This window comes from Coregonus lavaretus (genome assembly GCF_964263955.1).
Source record: "Coregonus lavaretus genome assembly, chromosome: 12".
In the NCBI taxonomy this organism is placed as follows: Eukaryota; Metazoa; Chordata; class Actinopteri; order Salmoniformes; family Salmonidae; genus Coregonus; species Coregonus lavaretus.
Window position 1 is genome coordinate 1,752,648 of NC_139999.1, and position 20,550 is coordinate 1,773,197.

Genomic DNA, 20,550 nt, shown 5'->3' on the forward strand with positions numbered 1-20,550 from the left:
TACAACACTAAACCAGGGCAGCCCGGCCCCTACCCTACAACCCCTAAACACAAACTAAAAAAACCCTACTAACAACTAAAACGGCTGCCCTACCCTCTACTACACTAACCAGGGCTGCCCTAACCCTCTACTACACTAAACCAGGCTGCCAACCTCTACTACACTAAACAGGCCACCCTTACTACACTAAACCAGGGCTGCCCAACCCTCTACTACACTAAACCAGGGCTGCCCAACCCTCTACTACACTAAACCAGGGCTGCCCTACCCTCTACTACACTAAACCAGGGCTGCCCAACCCTCTACTACACTAAACCAGGGCTGCCCAACCCTACTACACTAAACCAGGGCTGCCCAACCCTCTACTACACTAAACCAGGGCTGCCCAACCCTCTACTACACTAAACCAGGGCTGCCCAACCCTCTACTACACTAACCAGGGCTGCCCCAACCCTCTACTACACTAAACCAGGGCTGCCCAACCCTCTACTACACTAAACCAGGGCTGCCCAACCCTCTACTACACTAAACCAGGGCTGCCCAACCCTCTACTACACTAAACCAGGGCTGCCCAACCCTCTACTACACTAAACCAGGGCTGCCCAACCCTCTACCACTAAACCAGGGCTGCCCAACCCTCTACTACACTAAACCAGGGCTGCCCAACCCTCTACTACACTAAACCAGGGCTGCCCAACCCTCTACTACACTAAACCAGGGCTGCCCAACCCTCTACTACACTAAACCAGGGCTGCCCAACCCTCTACTACACTAAACCAGGGCTGCCCAACCCTCTACTACACTAAACCAGGGCTGCCCAACCCTCTACTACACTAAACCAGGGCTGCCCAACCCTCTACTACACTAAACCAGGGCTGCCCTACCCTCTACTACACTAAACCAGGGCTGCCCAACCCTCTACTACACTAAACCAGGGCTGCCCAACCCTCTACTACACTAAACCAGGGCTGCCCAACCCTCTACTACACTAAACCAGGGCTGCCCAACCCTCTACTACACTAAACCAGGGCTGCCCACCCTCTACTACACTAAACCAGGGCTGCCCAACCCTCTAAATACACTAAACCAGGGCTGCCCTACCCTCTACTACACTAAACCAGGGCTGCCCAACCCTCTACTGCATACACTAAACCAGGGCTGCCCAACCCTCTACTGCATACACTAAACCAGGGCTGCCCAACCCTCTACTGCATACACTAAACCAGGGCTGCCCTACCCTCTACTACACTAAACCAGGGCTGCCCAACCCTCTACTACACTAAACCAGGGCTGCCCAACCCTCTACTACACTAAACCAGGGCTGCCCAACCCTCTACTACACTAAACCAGGGCTGCCCTACCCTCTACTACACTAAACCAGGGCTGCCCAGCCCTCTACTACACTAAACCAGGGCTGCCCAACCCTCTACTGCTAACACTAAACCAGGGCTGCCCTACCCTCTACTACACTAAACCAGGGCTGCCCAACCCTCTACTGCATACACTAAACCAGGGCTGCCCAACCCTCTACTGCATACACTAAACCAGGGCTGCCCAACCCTCTACTGCATACACTAAACCAGGGCTGCCCTACCCTCTACTACACTAAACCAGGGCTGCCCAACCCTCTACTACACTAAACCAGGGCTGCCCAACCCTCTACTACACTAAACCAGGGCTGCCCAACCCTCTACTGCATACACTAAACCAGGGCTGCCCTACCCTCTACTACACTAAACCAGGGCTGCCCTACCCTCTACTGCATACACTAAACCAGGGCTGCCCAACCCTCTACTGCATACACTAAACCAGGGCTGCCCTACCCTCTACTACACTAAACCAGGGCTGCCCTACCCTCTACTACACTAAACCAGGGCTGCCCAGCCCTCTACTGCATACACTAAACCAGGGCTGCCCAACCCTCTACTACACTAAACCAGGGCTGCCCAACCCTCTACTACACTAAACCAGGGCTGCCCTACCCTCTACTACACTAAACCAGGGCTGCCCAGCCCTCTACTGCATACACTAAACCAGGGCTGCCCAACCCTCTACTGCATACACTAAACCAGGGCTGCCCAACCCTCTACTACACTAAACCAGGGCTGCCCTACCCTCTACTACACTAAACCAGGGCTGCCCAGCCCTCTACTACACTAAACCAGGGCTGCCCTACCCTCTACTACACTAAACCAGGGCTGCCCAGCCCTCTACTACACTAAACCAGGGCTGCCCTACCCTCTACTACACTAAACCAGGGCTGCCCAACCCTCTACTACACTAAACCAGGGCTGCCCAGCCCTCTACTACACTAAACCAGGGCTGCCCAGCCCTCTACTACACTAAACCAGGGCTGCCCAACCCTCTACTGCATACACTAAACCAGGGCTGCCCTACCCTCTACTGCATACACTAAACCAGGGCTGCCCTACCCTCTACTGCATACACTAAACCAGGGCTGCCCAACCCTCTACTGCATACACTAAACCAGGGCTGCCCTACCCTCTACTGCATACACTAAACCAGGGCTGCCCAACCCTCTACTACACTAAACCAGGGCTGCCCAACCCTCTACTACACTAAACCAGGGCTGCCCTACCCTCTACTACACTAAACCAGGGCTGCCCAACCCTCTACTACACTAAACCAGGGCTGCCCTACCCTCTACTACACTAAACCAGGGCTGCCCAACCCTCTACTACACTAAACCAGGGCTGCCCAACCCTCTACTACACTAAACCAGGGCTGCCCTACCCTCTACTACACTAAACCAGGGCTGCCCAACCCTCTACTACACTAAACCAGGGCTGCCCAACCCTCTACTACACTAAACCAGGGCTGCCCAACCCTCTACTACACTAAACCAGGGCTGCCCAACCCTCTACTACACTAAACCAGGGCTGCCCAACCCTCTACTACACTAAACCAGGGCTGCCCAACCCTCTACTGCACTAAACCAGGGCTGCCCTACCCTCTACTACACTAAACCAGGGCTGCCCAGCCCTCTACTACACTAAACCAGGGCTGCCCAACCCTCTACTACACTAAACCAGGGCTGCCCAACCCTCTACTACACTAAACCAGGGCTGCCCAACCCTCTACTACACTAAACCAGGGCTGCCCAACCCTCTACTACACTAAACCAGGGCTGCCCTACCCTCTACTGCATACACTAAACCAGGGCTGCCCTACCCTCTACTGCATACACTAAACCAGGGCTGCCCTACCCTCTACTACACTAAACCAGGGCTGCCCAACCCTCTACTACACTAAACCAGGGCTGCCCTACCCTCTACTACACTAAACCAGGGCTGCCCAACCCTCTACTACACTAAACCAGGGCTGCCCAACCCTCTACTACACTAAACCAGGGCTGCCCTACCCTCTACTACACTAAACCAGGGCTGCCCAACCCTCTACTGCACTAAACCAGGGCTGCCCTACCCTCTACTACACTAAACCAGGGCTGCCCAACCCTCTACTACACTAAACCAGGGCTGCCCAACCCTCTACTGCACTAAACCAGGGCTGCCCTACCCTCTACTACACTAAACCAGGGCTGCCCTACCCTCTACTACACTAAACCAGGGCTGCCCTACCCTCTACTACACTAAACCAGGGCTGCCCTACCCTCTACTACACTAAACCAGGGCTGCCCAACCCTCTACTGCACTAAACCAGGGCTGCCCTACCCTCTACTACACTAAACCAGGGCTGCCCAACCCTCTACTACACTAAACCAGGGCTGCCCAACCCTCTACTACACTAAACCAGGGCTGCCCTACCCTCTACTACACTAAACCAGGGCTGCCCTACCCTCTACTACACTAAACCAGGGCTGCCCAACCCTCTACTACACTAAACCAGGGCTGCCCTACCCTCTACTACACTAAACCAGGGCTGCCCAACCCGCTTCCTGGAGATCTACTGTCCTGTAGGTTTTCAGTCCAACCCTAATTTAGCGTATCTGATTCAGCTAGTTAAGGTCTTGTTGAGCAGCTAATAAGTAGAATCAGGTGTGTTAAATTAGGGTTGGACTGAAAAACCCACAGGACGGTAGATCTCCAGGAAGAGAGTTGGGCATCCCAGACTCATTTTCATGGTCAGTGTGAAGTCCTATGAGCTAGGATCATCACGTCGGGACTCGCGTAGTTTGAGCGGGTCAAGGACTCACCGATGATGGCTGTTCTGTTCTCCACACCCCTGTCGAATGTCCTGATAATTTTCTGACATGTCAGAAATGTTGGTCATGCATCTTGTAGTATGAGCAGTGCTACGACGCGGTTGGGTAAGGACTACTGCCAACAGCCAATGAGACCAAAACAATGATGGAGAAGAGGAAAGCAACAACGAGGACAGACTAGTGGAGCCGTGGAGAGAAGGGGAACGCCACCGAGGGGATGGAGGACAGACTAGTGGAGCCGTGGAGAGAAGGGAAACGCCACCGAGGGGATGGAGGACAGACTAGTGGAGCCGTGGAGAGAAGGGGAACGCCACCGAGGGGATGGAGGACAGACTAGTGGAGAGAAGGGAAACGCCACCGAGGGGATGGAGGACAGACTAGTGGAGAGAAGGGAAACGCCACCGAGGGGATGGAGGACAGACTAGTGGAGCCGTGGAGAGAAGGGAAACGCCACCGAGGGGATGGAGGACGGACTAGTGGAGCCGTGGAGAGAAGGGAAACGCCACCGAGGGGATGGAGGACAGACTAGTGGAGCCGTGGAGAGAAGGGGAACGCCACTGCCTTTTCATTATTACCTCTGCGTCCTACCATGACAGACACCAAAAAGATAAAGGCTGGAATGAAATAGCCTCTGCCCTTCAGCGGGTCCGGATTCTGCATCTCTTTGATGTTTCTGCACATAATGTGCTAATAAAGCAGCTCGCGGAAATCTGGAAATGTGAGCACTTCCAAGTTAAGATTTATTAGTCATGTAGTGTATGCTCAGAATCAGATGACATTTGGCAAGTTACCATACAGCTAACCGTTGACCTACCCAGTGTTGGGCAGCGTTTCGTTAGATCTTCGTTAGCTTAGCGCTCCCATCCATCCCACTGTTCTGTCCGCTGGGTCAGTGACTCCACAGCCTCAGGTCCAAAACGTCACATTGCGATAAATTTAACAACCCATTTTGTGAATTCTTGGTTGGTGAGCGGACCCCAGACCTCACAGCCATAAAGGTCAATGGGTTCTATAACTGATTCAAGTATTTTTAGCCAGATTCTAATTGGTATGTTGAATTTTATGTTCCTTTTAATGGCATAGAAGGCCCTTCTTGCCTTGTCTCTCAGATGGTTCACAGCTTTGTGGAAGTTACCTGTGGCGCTGATGTTTAGGCCGAGGTATGTATCGTTTTTTGTGTGCTCTAGGGCAACTGTGTCTAGATGGAATTTGTATTCGTGGTCCTGGCACACCATTGTTTTTTTCTTTGTGAGATTTACTGTCAGGGCCCAGGTGTGACATAATCTGTGCAGAAGATCTAGGTGCTGCTGTAGGCCCTCATTGGTTGGGGACAGAAGCATCAGATCATCAGCAAACAGTAAACATTTGACTTCAGATTCTAGTAGGGTGAGGCCAGGTGCTGCAGACTGTTCTAGTGCCCTCGCTAATTCATTGATGTAAGTGTTGAAGCTACATCGCTGTCTCACCCCCCCCCCCCCCCCCGGCCGTGTGGAAAGTAATGTTTTTTGCCAATTTTAACCGCACACTTGTTGTTTGTGTACATGGATTTTATAATGTCTGAATGTTTTTCCCCCAACACCACTTTCCATCAACTTGTATAGCAGACCCTCATGCCAAATTGTGTCAAGCTTTTTTTAAATCAACAAAGCATGAGAAGACTTTGCCTTTGTTTTTTGTTTGTCATTAGGGTGAATATGTGGTCTGTTGTACGGTCGTACTGTCTCTTAAGGCAGGGCCTCTGTCACGCAGCCTCTTCCCAGCCGAACCGTAAGGAAGAGTTTGTGCATATACATGTTGTTCGTTTTGGACTTGGTTTGGGCACACCAAACATTTTGTCATGGCCAACCGAAGTTTGGGAGCTGAAGTGTACGCCCCTTCGTCCGTGATTGGTTATCTGTAGGGATTCTTCAATAAAGTATTTGTTGTCGTTCAACGAGTGACGATGCGTTTTCATGCAAATTTTTTCATTGAGAAATACTGCACCATACATCTTAGTTAGATGTAATATTGCGCGACTAAGATCTACATGGCAAAAACGTCAATTAATGACAGATTTCTTGAGTTATTTTAGATTAATTCTGACTTTTTTGAGGAAGTGAATACTGGTTACAGCAGCTCAAAATGGACAAACAGTACTATTGCCGCTTTGTTTGTTTTTCAAGCCAAGGTCTTTTAAGGGCGTATGGAGTGCACTTGTTTGTTTCGCCGACAGCCGAGCTGAAGCATTCTAACGCCTTTATGGGATTATTTGTGAGGGACAATGACTTGAATGTGAACTGCTGTATTTGTATTTATTTTGGATACCCATTAGTTCCTGCCAAGGCAGCAGCTACTCTTCCTGGGGTTTATTATGGATCCACATTAGTTCCTGCCAAGGCAGCAGCTACTCCTCCTGGGGTTTATTATGGATCCCCATTAGTTCCTGCCAAGGCAGCAGCTACTCTTCCTGGGGTTTATTAAGGATCCCCATTAGTTCCTGTCAAGGCAGCAGCTACTCTTCCTGGGGTTTATTATGGATCCCCATTAGTTCCTGTCAAGGCAGCAGCTACTCTTCCTGGGGTTTATTATGGATCCCCATTAGTTCCTGCCAAGGCAGCAGCTACTCTTCCTGGGGTTTATTATGGATCCCCATTAGTTCCTGCCAAGGCAGCAGCTACTCTTCCTGGGGTTTATTATGGATCCCCATTAGTTCCTGCCAAGGCAGCAGCTACTCTTCCTGGGGTTTATTATGGATCCCCATTAGTTCCTGCCAAGGCAGCAGCTACTCTTCCTGGGGTTTATTATGGATCCCCATTAGTTCCTGCCGAGGCAGCAGCTACTCCTCCTGGGGTCCAGCTAAATTTAGGCAGTTATACAATTTTAAAAAACATTACAATACATTCACAGATTTCACAACACAGGCCCCTACTCCACCACTACCACATATCTACAATACAAAATCCATGTGTACATGTGTGTATAGTGCGTATGTTATCGTGTGTGTGTGTGTGTGTGCATGTGTCTGTGTCTATGTTTGTGTTGCTTCACAGTCCCCGCTGTTCCGTAAGGTGTTTTAAAAACAAAATCTGTTTTTAAATTCTAATTTTACTACTTGCATCAGTTAGCTGATGTGGAATAGAGTTTCATGTAGTCATGGCTCTGTGTAGTACTGTGCGCCTCCCATAGTCTGTTCTGGACTTGGGGACTATGAAGAGACCTCTGGTGGCATGTCTTGTGGGGTATGCATGGGTGTCCGAGGTGTGTGCTAGTAGTTTAAACAGACACCCTTCTTGGGTATGACGCTACAAGCTTGGCACACCTGTTTTTGGAGAGTTTCTCCCATTCTTCTCTGCAGATCCTCTCAAGCTCTGTCAGGTTGGATGGGGAGCGTCGCTGCACAGCTATTTTCAGGTCTCTCCAGAGATGTTTGATCTGGTTCAAGTCCGGGCTCTGGCTGGGCCACTCAAGGACATTCAGACACTTGTCCTGAAGCCACTCCTGCGTTGTCTTGGCTGTGTGCTTAGGGTCGTTGTCCTGTTGGAAGGTGAACCTTTGCCCCAGTCTGAGGTCCTGAGTGCTCTGGAGCAGGTTTTCATCAAGGATCTATCTGTACTTTGCTCCGTTCACCTTTCCTTAGATCCTGACTAGTCTCCCAGTCCCTGCCGCTGAAAAACATCCCCACAGCATGATGCTGCCACCACCATGCTTTACCGTTGGGATGGTGCCAGGTTTCCTCCAGACGTGACGCTTGGCGTTCAATCTTGAATTCATCAGACCAGAGAATCCTGTTTCTCATGGTCAGAGTTCTTTAGGTGCCTTTTGGCAAACTCCAAGCCGGCTGTCATGTGCTTTTTACTGAGGAGTGGCTTCCGTCTGGCTACTCTACCATAAAGGTCTGATTGGTGGAATGCTACAGAGATAGTTGTCCTTCTGGAAGTTTCTCCCATCTCCACAGAGGAACTCTGGAGCTCTTTCAGTGAACATCGGGTTCTTGGTCACCTCCCTGACAAAGGCCCTTCTCCCCCGATTGCTCAGTTTGGCCGGGCGGCCAGCTCTAGGAAGAGTCTTGGTGGTTCCAAACATTTTCCATTTAAGAATGATGGAGGCCACTGTGTTCTTGGGGACCTTCAATACTGCAGAAATTATTTGGTACCCTTCCCCAGATCTGTGCCTCGACACAATCCTGTCTCGGTGCTCTACAGACAATTCCTTCGACCTCATGGCTTGGTTTTTGCTCTGACATGCACTGTCAACTGTGGGACCTTATATTGACAGGTGTGTGCCTTTTCCAAATCATGTCCAATCAATTGAATTTACCACAGGTGGACTCCAATGAAGTTGTAGAAACATCTCAAGGATGATGGAAACACCTGAGCTCAACTTCGAGTCTCATAGCGAAGGGTCTTCGGTATTTCTGTTTTTTAAAATGTAATACGTTTGCAAATATTTCTTAACCTGTTTTCGCTTTGTCATTATGGGGTATTGTGTGTAGATTGAGGTTTTTTTTCTTCTTGAATTCATTTTAGAATAATTCTGTAACGTTTCAAAGTGGAGAAAGTGATGGTCTGAATACTTCCCGAATGCCTGTATATTCTTTTATGATGTTTTTGTGTCTTTATTTCAGGTGAACGTCCGTGATGCCCTCAACCAGGCCATGGATGAGGAACTGGAGAGGGATGAGCGGGTCTTCCTTCTGGGGGAGGAGGTGGCTCAGTATGATGGAGCTTACAAGGTAAGAATGTACACTCAGTGGCCTGTTTATTAGGTACACCAGCCCATTCACGAAAATGGATCGCTCCTACAGTCACGTGGCCGTGGCTTGCTATATACAGTGGGGAGAACAAGTATTTCATACACTGCCGATTTTGCAGGTTTTCCTACTTACAAAGCATGTAGAGGTCTGTAATTTTTATCATAGGTACACTTCAACTGTGAGAGACGGAATCTAAAACAAAAATCCAGAAAATCACTGTATGATTTTTGAGTAATTAATTAGCATTTTATTGCATGACATAAGTATTTGATACATCAGAAAAGCAGAACTTAATATTTGGTACAGAAACCTTTGTTTGCAATTACAGAGATCATACGTTTCCTGTAGGTCTTGACCAGGTTTGCACACACTGCAGCAGGGATTTTGGCCCACTCCTCCATACAGACCTTCTCCAGATCCTTCAGGTTTCGGGGCTGTCGCTGGGCAATACGGACTTTCAGCTCCCTCCAAAGATTTTCTATTGGGTTCAGGTCTGGAGACTGGCTAGGCCACTCCAGGACCTTGAGATGCTTCTTACGGAGCCACTCCTTAGTTGCCCTGGCTGTGTGTGTCGGGTCGTTGTCATGCTGGAAGACCCAACCACGACCCATCTTCAATGCTCTTACTGAGGGAAGGAGGTTGTTGGCCAAGATCTTGCGATACATGGCCCCATCCATCCTCCCCTCAATACGGTGCAGTCGTCCTGTCCCCTTTGCAGAAAAGCATCCCCAAAATAATGTTTCCACCTCCATGCTTCACGGTTGGGATGATGTTCTTGGGGTTGTACTCATCCTTCTTCTTCCTCCAAACACGGCGAGTGGAGTTTAGACCAAAAAGCTCTATTTTTGTCTCATCAGACCACATGACCTTCTCCCATTCCTCCTCTGGATCATCCAGATGGTCATTGGCAAACTTCAGATGGGCCTGGACATGCGCTGGCTTGAGCAGGGGGACCTTGCGTGCGCTGCAGGATTTTAATCCATGACGGCGTAGTGTGTTACTAATGGTTTTCTTTGAGACTGTGGTCCCAGCTCTCTTCAGGTCATTGACCAGGTCCTGCCGTATTGTTCTGGGCTGATCCCTCACCTTCCTCATGATCATTGATGCCCCACGAGGTGAGATCTTGCATGGAGCCCCAGACAGAGGGTGATTGACCGTCATCTTGAACTTCTTCCATTTTCTAATAATTGCGCCAACAGTTGTTGCCTTCTCACCAAGCTGCTTGCCTATTGTCCTGTAGGCCATCCCAGCCTTGTGCAGGTCTTCAATTTTATCCCTGATGTCCTTACACAGCTCTCTGGTCTTGGCCATTGTGGAGAGGTTGGAGTCTGTTTGATTGAGTGTGTGGACAGGTGTCTTTTATACAGGTAACGAGTTCAAACAGGTGCAGTTAATACAGGTAATGAGTGGAGAACAGGAGGGCTTCTTAAAGAAAAACTAACAGGTCTGTGAGAGCTGGAATTCTTACTGGTTGGTAGGTGATCAAATACTTATGTCATGCAATAAAATGCAAATTAATTATTTAAAAATCATACAATGTGATTTTCTGGATTTTTGTTTTAGATTCCGTCTCTCACAGTTGAAGTGTACCTATGATAAAAATTACAGACCTCTACATGCTTTGTAAGTAGGAAAACCTGCAAAATCGGCAGTGTATCAAATACTTGTTCTCACCACTGTAATACAGGCATCGAGGCATTCAGTTACTGTTCGATTGAACGTTAGAACGAGTGACCTAAGTGACTTTGAGTGTGGTATGATCGTCGGAGCCAGGCGTGCCGCTTCCAGTATCTCAGAAAATGTCCGCCCATCCAGGGCGTTTCACCCACGACAGTGTCTAGTGTTTACCGAGAACAGTGCGACAAACAAAAAAATATCCAGTCAGCGGCAGTCCTGTGGGCGAAAACAGCTCGTTGATGAGAGAGGTGGAAGGAGAAAGGCAAGAGTGGTGCAAGCTAACAGGCGGGCCACAAACAGACACATAACGGAGCAGCTCAACAGTGGTTTGGAGAACAGAACGGAACGCACAACTCGTCGGTCCTTGTCGCGGCTCCAGTGGTCACGCCATCACCAACACTGGACAGTTGAGGAGTGGAAAAACATTGCCTGGAATATGACAGCGAGTTCAGTTTACACAGTCCCCAGACCTCAACCCAATAGAGTATCTTTGGGATGAGATGGAACGGGCTGTTCGCATCATTAATGTACCGCCGTCCAATCTGTAGCAACTGCTTGATGCCATCGCGTCAGCATGGACCAACATCCCTGTGGAACGTTTCCGACACCTTGTAGAATGTCAGGCTGTTCTGGAGGCAAACGCTCATTCCATGGTTTTTGTTTTTTAAAACTATTTTCTACATTGTAGAATAATAGTGAAGACATCAAAACTATGAAATAACACATATGGAATCATGTAGTAACCAAAAAAGGGTTAAACAAATCATAAATGTATTTTATATTTGAGATTCTTCTAAGTAGCCACCCTTTGCCTTGATGACAGCTTTGCACACTCTTGGCATTCTCTCAACAGTGTGTGTGTGTGTGTGTGTGTGTGTATATATATATACACACACACACACACACACACACACACACACACACAGTGAGGGGAAAAAAGTATTTGATCCCCTGCTGATTTTGTACGTTTGCCCACTGACAAAGACATGATCAGTCTATAATTTTAAATGGTAGGTTTATTTGAACATTGAGAGACAGAATAACAACAACAAAATCCAGAAAAACGCATGTCAAAAATGTTATAAATTGATTTGCATTTTTAATGAGGGAAATAAGTATTTGACCCCCTCTCAATCAGAAAGATTTCTGGCTCCCAGGTGTATTTTATACAGGTAACAAGCTGAGATTAGGAGCACACTCTTAAAGGGAGTGCTCCTAATCTCAGTTTGTTACCTGTATAAAAGACACCTGTCCACAGAAGCAATCAATCAATCAGGTTCCAAACTCTCCACCATGGCCAAGACCAAAGAGCTCTCCAAGGATGTCAGGTACAAGATTGTAGACCTACACAAGGCTGGAATGGGCTACAAGACCATCGCCAAGCAGCTTGGTGAGAAGGTGACAACAGTTGGTGCGATTATTCGCAAATGGAAGAAACACAAAATAACTGTCAATCTCCCTCGGCCTGGGGCTCCATGCAAGATCTCACCTCGTGGAGTTGCAATGATTATGAGAACGGTGAAGAATCAGCCCAGAACTACACGAGAGGATCTTGTCAATGATCTCAAGGCAGCTGGGACCATAGTCACCAAGAAAACAATTGGTAACACACTACGCCGTGAAGGACTGAAATCCTGCAGCGCCCGCAATGTCCCCCTGCTCAAGAAAGCACATATACATGCCCGTCTGAAGTTTGCCAATGAACATCTGAATGATTCAGAGGAGAACTGGGTGAAAGTGCTGTGGTCAGATTAGACCAAAATGGAGCTATTTGGCATCAACTCAACTCGCCGTGTTTGGAGGAGGAGGAATGCTGCCTATGACCCCAAGAACACCATCCCCACCGTCAAACATGGAGGTGGAACATTATGCTTTGGGGGTGTTTTTCTGCTAAGGGGACAGGACAACTTCACCGCATCAAAGGGACGATGGACGGGACCATGTACCGTCAAATCTTGGGTGAGAACCTCCTTCCCTCAGCCAGGGCATTGAAAATGGGTCGTGGATGGGTATTCCAGCATGACAATGACCCAAAACACACGGCCAAGGCAACAAAGGAGTGGCTCAATAAGAAGCACATTAAGGTCCTGGAGTGGCCTAGCCAGTCTCCAGACCTTAATCCCATAGAAAATCTGTGGAGGGAGCTGAAGGTTCGAGTTGCCAAACGTCAGCCTTGAAACCTTAATGACTTGGAGAAGATCTGCAAAGAGGAGTGGGACAAAATCCCTCCTGAGATGTGTGCAAACCTGGTGGCCAACTACAAGAAACGTCTGACCTCTGTTATTGTCAACAAGGGTTTTGCCACCAAGTACTAAGTCATGTTTTGCAGAGGGGTCAAATACTTATTTCCCTCATTAAAATGCAAATCAATTTATAACATTTTTGACATGCGTTTTTCTGGATTTTGTTGTTGTTATTCTGTCTCTCACTGTTCAAATAAACCTACAATTAAAATTATAGACTGATCATGTCTTTGTCAGTGGGCAAACGTACAAAATCAGCAGGGGATCAGATACTTTTTTCCCCTCACTGTATGTATATATATATATATATATATATAATTAGCTGGAGAGGGGGGAGGAGGCGGCCCAGTATGATGGAGTTTACAAGGTAAGTATACGGTGCCTTCGGAAAGTATTCAGACCCCTTTTTCCACATTTTGTTACGTTACAGCCTTATTCTAAAATTGATTAAATAAATAAATAAAGATCATCAGCAATCTACACACAATACCCCATAATGACAAAGCGAAAACAGGTTTTTAGAAATTTTAGCAAATTTATAAAAAACAGAAATACGAGAGGATCTTGTCAATGATCTCAAGGCAGCTGGGACCATCTTCACCAAGAAAACAATTGGTAACACACTACGCCGTGAAGGACTGAAATTCAGACCCTTTGCTATGAGACTCGAAATTGAGCTCCGGTGCGTCCTGTTTCCATTGATCATCCTTGAGTTTCTACAACTTGATTGGAATCCACCTGTGGTAAGTTCTATTGATTTGGAAAGCCACACACCTGTCTATATAAGGTCCCACAGTTGACAGTGCATGTCAGAGCAAAAACCAAGCCATGAGGTTGAAGGAATTGTCCGAAGCGCTCCGAGACAGGATTGGGTTTAGGCACAGATCTGGGGAAGGGTACCAAAACATTTCTGAAGCATTGAAGGTCTCCAAGAACAGAGTGGCCTCCATCATTCTTAAATGGAAGAAGTTTGGAACCACCAAGACTCTTCCTAGAGCTGGCAAGCTGGCCAAACTGAGCAATCAGGGGAGAAGGGCCGTGGTCAGGGAGGTGATTTAAAAAATGTACTTTGTTTGAACAATCTATGGCATATTTGACAGCTTGAATGGGATTCCTTTTTTTGGCCTTGTTTATTCGTAGGTCAGCAGGGGGCTGTGGAAGAAATATGGTGACAAACGCATCATCGACACTCCAATCACAGAGGTAAACAAGACCCTGTTTATTTAGAATGTTGTTTCTGTTGGTCTCTTAAGGAATGTTGTCAGTCTGATGGTCTCTTAAGGAATGTTGTCAGTCTGATGGTCTCTTAAGGAATGTTGTCAGTCTGATGGTCTCTTAAGGAATGTTGTCAGTCTGATGGTCTCTTAAGGAATGTTGTCAGTCTGTTGGTCTCTTAAGGAATGTTGTCAGTCTGATGGTCTCTTAAGGAATGTTGTCAGTCTGATGGTCTCTTAAGGAATGTTGTCAGTCTGATGGTCTCTTAAGGAATGTTGTCAGTCTGTTGGTCTCTTAAGGAATGTTGTCAGTCTGATGGTCTCTTAAGGAATGTTGTCAGTCTGATGGTCTCTTAAGGAATGTTGTCAGTCTGTTGGTCTCTTAAGGAATGTTGTCAGTCTGATGGTCTCTTAAGGAATGTTGTCAGTCTGATGGTCTCTTAAGGAATGTTGTCAGTCTGATGGTCTCTTAAGGAATGTTGTCAGTCTGATGGTCTCTTAAGGAATGTTGTCAGTCTGATGGTCTCTTAAGGAATGTTGTCAGTCTGATGGTCTCTTAAGGAATGTTGTCAGTCTGTTGGTCTCTTAAGGAATGTTGTCAGTCTGATGGTCTCTTAAGGAATGTTGTCAGTCTGATGGTCTCTTAAGGAATGTTGTCAGTCTGATGGTCTCTTAAGGAATGTTGTCAGTCTGATGGTCTCTTAAGGAATGTTGTCAGTCTGATGGTCTCTTAAGGAATGTTGTTTCTGTTGGTCTCTTAAGGAATGTTGTCAGTCTGATGGTCTCTTAAGGAATGTTGTCAGTCTGATGGTCTCTTAAGGAATGTTGTCAGTCTGATGGTCTCTTAAGGAATGTTGTCAGTCTGATGGTCTCTTAAGGAATGTTGTCAGTCTGATGGTCTCTTAAGGAATGTTGTCAGTCTGATGGTCTCTTAAGGAATGTTGTCAGTCTGATGGTCTCTTAAGGAATGTTGTCAGTCTGATGGTCTCTTAAGGAATGTTGTCAGTCTGATGGTCTCTTAAGGAATGTTGTCAGTCTGATGGTCTCTTAAGGAATGTTGTCAGTCTGATGGTCTCTTAAGGAATGTTGTCAGTCTGATGGTCTCTTAAGGAATGTTGTCAGTCTGATGGTCTCTTAAGGAATGTTGTCAGTCTGATGGTCTCTTAAGGAATGTTGTCAGTCTGATGGTCTCTTAAGGAATGTTGTCAGTCTGATGGTCTCTTAAGGAATGTTGTCAGTCTGATGGTCTCTTAAGGAATGTTGTCAGTCTGATGGTCTCTTAAGGAATGTTGTCAGTCTGATGGTCTCTTAAGGAATGTAGTCAGTCTGTTGGTCTCTTAAGGAATGTTGTCAGTCTGTTGGTCTCTTAAGGAATGTTGTCAGTCTGATGGTCTCTTAAGGAATGTTGTCAGTCTGATGGTCTCTTAAGGAATGTTGTCAGTCTGATGGTCTCTTAAGGAATGTTGTCAGTCTGATGGTCTCTTAAGGAATGTTGTCAGTCTGATGGTCTCTTAAGGAATGTTGTCAGTCTGATGGTCTCTTAAGGAATGTTGTCAGTCTGATGGTCTCTTAAGGAATGTTGTCAGTCTGGTCTCTTAAGGAATGTTGTCAGTCTGATGGTCTCTTAAGGAATGTTGTTTCTGTTGGTCTCTTAAGGAATGTTGTCAGTCTGATGGTCTCTTAAGGAATGTTGTTTCTGTTGGTCTCTTAAGGAATGTTGTCAGTCTGATGGTCTCTTAAGGAATGCTGTCAGTCTGTTGGTCTCTTAAGGAATGTTGTCAGTCTGATGGTCTCTTAAGGAATGTTGTCAGTCTGTTGGTCTCTTAAGGAATGTTGTCAGTCTGATGGTCTCTTAAGGAATGTTGTCAGTCTGATGGTCTCTTAAGGAATGTTGTCAGTCTGATGGTCTCTTAAGGAATGTTGTCAGTCTGATGGTCTCTTAAGGAATGTTGTCAGTCTGATGGTCTCTTAAGGAATGTTGTCAGTCTGATGGTCTCTTAAGGAATGTTGTCAGTCTGATGGTCTCTTAAGGAATGTTGTCAGTCTGATGGTCTCTTAAGGAATGTTGTCAGTCTGATGGTCTCTTAAGGAATGTTGTCAGTCTGATGGTCTCTTAAGGAATGTTGTCAGTCTGATGGTCTCTTAAGGAATGTTGTCAGTCTGATGGTCTCTTAAGGAATGTTGTCAGTCTGATGGTCTCTTAAGGAATGTTGTCAGTCTGATGGTCTCTTAAAGAATGTTGTCAGTCTGATGGTCTCTTAAGGAATGATAACGGATGCATTTTCTCCTCCCCTTTCAGATGGGCTTTGCTGGCATTGCTGTTGGTGCTGCATTCGTAAGTCAATTAGTATTATTATAATGGCATGTATTGAAATGTCATATTCCTATAGAAAGTATCGTTGTACGAGCATCTCTTCACTAACCCTTTATATAGAGTGTTAAACGTAATAAAACACAAACAATTGAATGTCTACATCTGATTTTGGTAGAAAGATGTCTGCTTTCTCATTGTGTGCACGGGCCCTGGCCAAAGGAAGTGCACTACATAGGGAATAGGGTGCCATTCTCTGGTCTAAAGTAGTGCACTATATAGGGAATAGGGTGCCATTCTCTGGTCTAAAGTAGTGCACTATATAGGGAATAGGGTGCCATTCTCTGGTCTAAAGTAGTGCACTACATAGGGAATAGGGTGCCATTCTCTGGTCTAAAGTAGTGCACTATATAGGGAATAGGGGGTCATTCTCTGGTCTAAAGTAGTGCACTACATAGGGAATAGGGTACCATTTGAGACGCACCCATGTGTTTCCAGGCCGGGCTGAGGCCGATCTGTGAGTTCATGACCTGGAACTTCTCCATGCAAGCCATCGACCAGGTGATCAACTCAGCTGCTAAGACCTACTACATGTCAGCCGGAGCGCAGCCTGTCCCCATTGTGTTCCGCGGCCCCAACGGCTCCTCCGCAGGTAAATAAGCAAACATCTATGCCAGTGTTTCCCAATCCTGCTTCTGGGGAACCAAAGGTGTCCCAACAATTTTTTTTCCCCTAGCAGTAACATACTTGTTAATAATCAAAGGCTTGAAAATGAATTGATTTGTTGAATCAAGTGAGTGCTAGGGAAAAAACAAAAATGTGCACCCCTTTGGGTCCCCAGGATTGCATTGATCTATGCAGACACCTTGCTCCTTTCTGATGATTTTTTTTCTGGGATAGTTGTAATGTCCTGGGGTGAAACATGTTTTTTTGTGTTCCTCTGTCTGCAGGCGTTGCAGCCCAACACTCCCAGTGCTTCGCTGCCTGGTACGGCCACTGCCCCGGCCTCAAAGTAGTCAGCCCCTGGAACTCCGAGGACGCCAGAGGTCTCCTCAAAGCAGCTATCAGAGACGATAACCCTGGTGAGCAATGACCTGCGTCCCAAATACCACCCTATTCCCTATATGGTCACTACTTTAGACCAGGGGCCCATAAGGATATGTTGAAAAGTAGTGCTCTACATAGGGAATAGGGTGTAATTGGCCTTTTCATGTTTCCTCACATCCGCTCCCTCGACGGTATTGGATAAGGTCCAAGGCTGATGTCCTGTAGCGTAGATGAGGGAATCACTGTAGATCTGCTGGTGTCCTTTTGGTATAGACATTTTAAGTTCCTGTGCTGTAACCACGGTGACACTTGCTAATTAAAACTACATTTTCTTGTATTTTTCCTCCAACAGTGGTGTTCCTGGAGAATGAGTTGATGTATGGTGTTCCCTTCGAGCTGTCTGAGGAGGTCATGCATAAAGACTTTGTCGTACCTATCGGAAAGGCCAAGGTGGAAAGACGAGGTAACTAGCAAGAGCTAAACATCGAAAAATGTAAATGTTCATTGTAACCTCCCCTGGCAAAACATTGTGAGAGATTATTGATGATTTCATTGTGAGAGAATTGATTTCATTGAGAGAATTGATAATTTTATTGTGAGAGATTGACGTCGTTGTGAGAGAATCCATTTATTTGAGATAATTGATGATTTCATTGAGTTAATTGATTTCATTGTGAGAGATTGCCGATTTCATTGTAAGAGATAATTGGTGATTTCATTGTGAGGGTGAATTGGTGTCATTGTGAGAGAGAATTGGTGATGGATGGTTTTGAGATGACAGCCTAAAACAGACAGCAGCAGGTCTGGTCTACAAAATGTATCCCACATCTCTGGGTACGCTGTGTGCACTGAACTGACATGCATGATTGTTGCTGACACTCCGATGTTCAGATGACGAGAATTAAATCGTCTATAATGTGCACCACAGCAGCCTAAACTCAGACAAAGGTGTGTAGCTGCTGGTAAAGACTCAGACAGAGGTGTGTAGCTGCTGGTAAAGACTCAGACAGAGGTGTGTAACCTACTGTAGCTGCTGGTAAAGACTCAGACAGAGGTGTGTAGCTGCTGGTAAAGACTCAGACAGAGGTGTGTAACCTACTGTAGCTGCTGGTAAAGACTCAGACAGAGGTGTGTAACCTACTGTAGCTGCTGGTAAAGACTCAGACAGAGGTGTGTAGCTGCTGGTAAAGACTCAGACAGAGGTGTGTAGTCTACTGTAGCTGCTGGTAAAGACTCAGACAGAGGTGTGTAGTCTACTGTAGCTGCTGGTAAAGACTCAGACAGAGATGTGTAGCTGCTGGTAAAGACTCAGAGGTGTGTAGCTGCTGGTAAAGACTCAGACAGAGGTGTGTAACCTACTGTAGCTGCTGGTAAAGACTCGGACAGAGGTGTGTAACCTACTGTAGCTGCTGGTAAAGACTCAGACAGAGGTGTGTAACCTACTGTAGCTGCTGGTAAAGACTCAGACAGAGGTGTGTAGCCTACTGTAGCTGCTGGTAAAGACTCAGACAGAGGTGTGTAGTCTACTGTAGCTGCTGGTAAAGACTCAGACAGAGGTGTGTAGCCTACTGTAGCTGCTGGTAAAGACTCGGACAGAGGTGTGTAACCTACTGTAGCTGCTGGTAAAGACTCAGACAGAGGTGTGTAACCTACTGTAGCTGCTGGTAAAGACTCAGACAGAGGTGTGTAATCTACTATAGCTGCTGGTAAAGACTCAGACAGAGGTGTGTAACGTATTGTAGCTGCTGGTAAAGACTCAGACAGAGGTGTGTAACCTACTGTAGCTGCTGGTAAAGACTCAGACAGAGGTGTGTAACATACTGTAGCTGCTGGTAAAGACTCAGACAGAGGTGTGTAACATACTGTAGCTGCTGGTAAAGACTCAGACAGAGGTGTGTAATCTACTATAGCTGCTGGTAAAGACTCAGACAGAGGTGTGTAACGTATTGTAGCTGCTGGTAAAGACTCAGACAGAGGTGTGTAACCTACTATAGCTGCTGGTAAAGACTCAGACAGAGGTGTGTAGCTGCTGGTAAAGACTCAGACAGAGGTGTGTAGCCTACTGTAGCTGCTGGTAAAGACTCAGACAGAGGTGTGTAGCTGCTGGTAAAGACTCAGACAGAGGTGTGTAACCTACTGTAGCTGCTGGTAAAGACTCAGACAGATGTGTGTAGCCTACTGTAGCTGCTGGTAAAGACTCAGACAGAGGTGTGTAACCTACTGTAGCTGCTGGTAAAGACTCAGACAGAGGTGTGTAACCTACTGTAGCTGCTGGTAAAGACTCAGACAGAGGTGTGTAACCTACTGTAGCTGCTGGTAAACACTCAGACAGAGGTGTGTGTAACCTAATGTAGCTGCTAGTAAAGACTCAGACAGAGGTGTGTAGCCTACTGTAGCTGCTGGTAAAGACTCAGACAGAGGTGTGTAGCTGCTGGTAAAGACTCAGACAGAGGTGTGTAGCCTACTGTAGCTGCTGGTAAAGACTCAGACAGAGGTGTGTAGCCTACTGTAGCTGCTGGTAAAGACTCAGACAGAGGTGTGTTGCTGCTGGTAAAGACTCAGACAGAGGTGTGTAGCTGCTGGTAAAGACTCAGAGGTGTGTAGCTGCTGGTAAAGACTCAGACAGAGGTGTGTAACCTACTGTAGCTGCTGGTAAAGACTCAGACAGAGGTGTGTGTAACCTACTGTAGCTGCTGGTAAAGACTCAGACAGAGGTGTGTAGTCTACTGTAGCTGCTGGTAAAGACTCAGACAGAGATGTGTAGCTGCTGGTAAAGACTCAGAGGTGTGTAGCTGCTGGTAAAGACTCAGACAGAGGTGTGTAACCAACTGTAGCTGCTGGTAAAGACTCAGACGGAGGTGTGTAGCTGCTGGTAAAGACTCAGACAGAGGTGTGTAGTCTACTGTAGCTGCTGGTAAAGACTCAGACAGAGGTGTGTAACATACTGTAGCTGCTGGTAAAGACTCAGACAGAGGTGTGTAATCTACTATAGCTGCTGGTAAAGACTCAGACAGAGGTGTTTAGCCTACTGTAGCTGCTGGTAAACACTCAGACAGAGGTGTGTGTAACCTAATGTAGCTGCTAGTAAAGACTCAGACAGAGGTGTGTAGCTGCTGGTAAAGACTCAGACAGAGGTGTGTAAC

The 20,550-nt window shown here is 46.9% G+C and overlaps 2 protein-coding genes across 2 annotated transcripts in view; both read left to right on the forward strand.

Moving 5' to 3' along the window:
* The window catches only part of LOC311138283 (pyruvate dehydrogenase E1 component subunit beta, mitochondrial-like), a gene marked incomplete at its 3' end in the record, with an annotated part of 59,400 nt that extends 52,171 nt beyond the window's left edge, over positions 1 to 7,229 (forward strand). Inside the window, exon 11 of the mRNA XM_084172965.1 lies at positions 7,213 to 7,229. Coding sequence (XP_084029091.1) covers positions 7,213 to 7,229 — 17 coding nt within the window. The remainder of the gene's footprint in view (positions 1 to 7,212) is intronic.
* Positions 7,230 to 8,742: 1,513 nt separating this feature from the next.
* LOC311138284 (pyruvate dehydrogenase E1 component subunit beta, mitochondrial) overlaps positions 8,743 to 20,550 on the forward strand; it is a gene marked incomplete at its 5' end in the record, with an annotated part of 47,210 nt that continues 35,402 nt past the window's right edge. The window contains 7 exons of the mRNA XM_084172966.1: positions 8,743 to 8,748; positions 8,787 to 8,894; positions 13,976 to 14,038; positions 16,349 to 16,384; positions 16,859 to 17,012; positions 17,311 to 17,442; positions 17,760 to 17,870. Coding sequence (XP_084029092.1) covers positions 8,743 to 8,748; positions 8,787 to 8,894; positions 13,976 to 14,038; positions 16,349 to 16,384; positions 16,859 to 17,012; positions 17,311 to 17,442; positions 17,760 to 17,870 — 610 coding nt within the window. The remainder of the gene's footprint in view (positions 8,749 to 8,786; positions 8,895 to 13,975; positions 14,039 to 16,348; positions 16,385 to 16,858; positions 17,013 to 17,310; positions 17,443 to 17,759; positions 17,871 to 20,550) is intronic.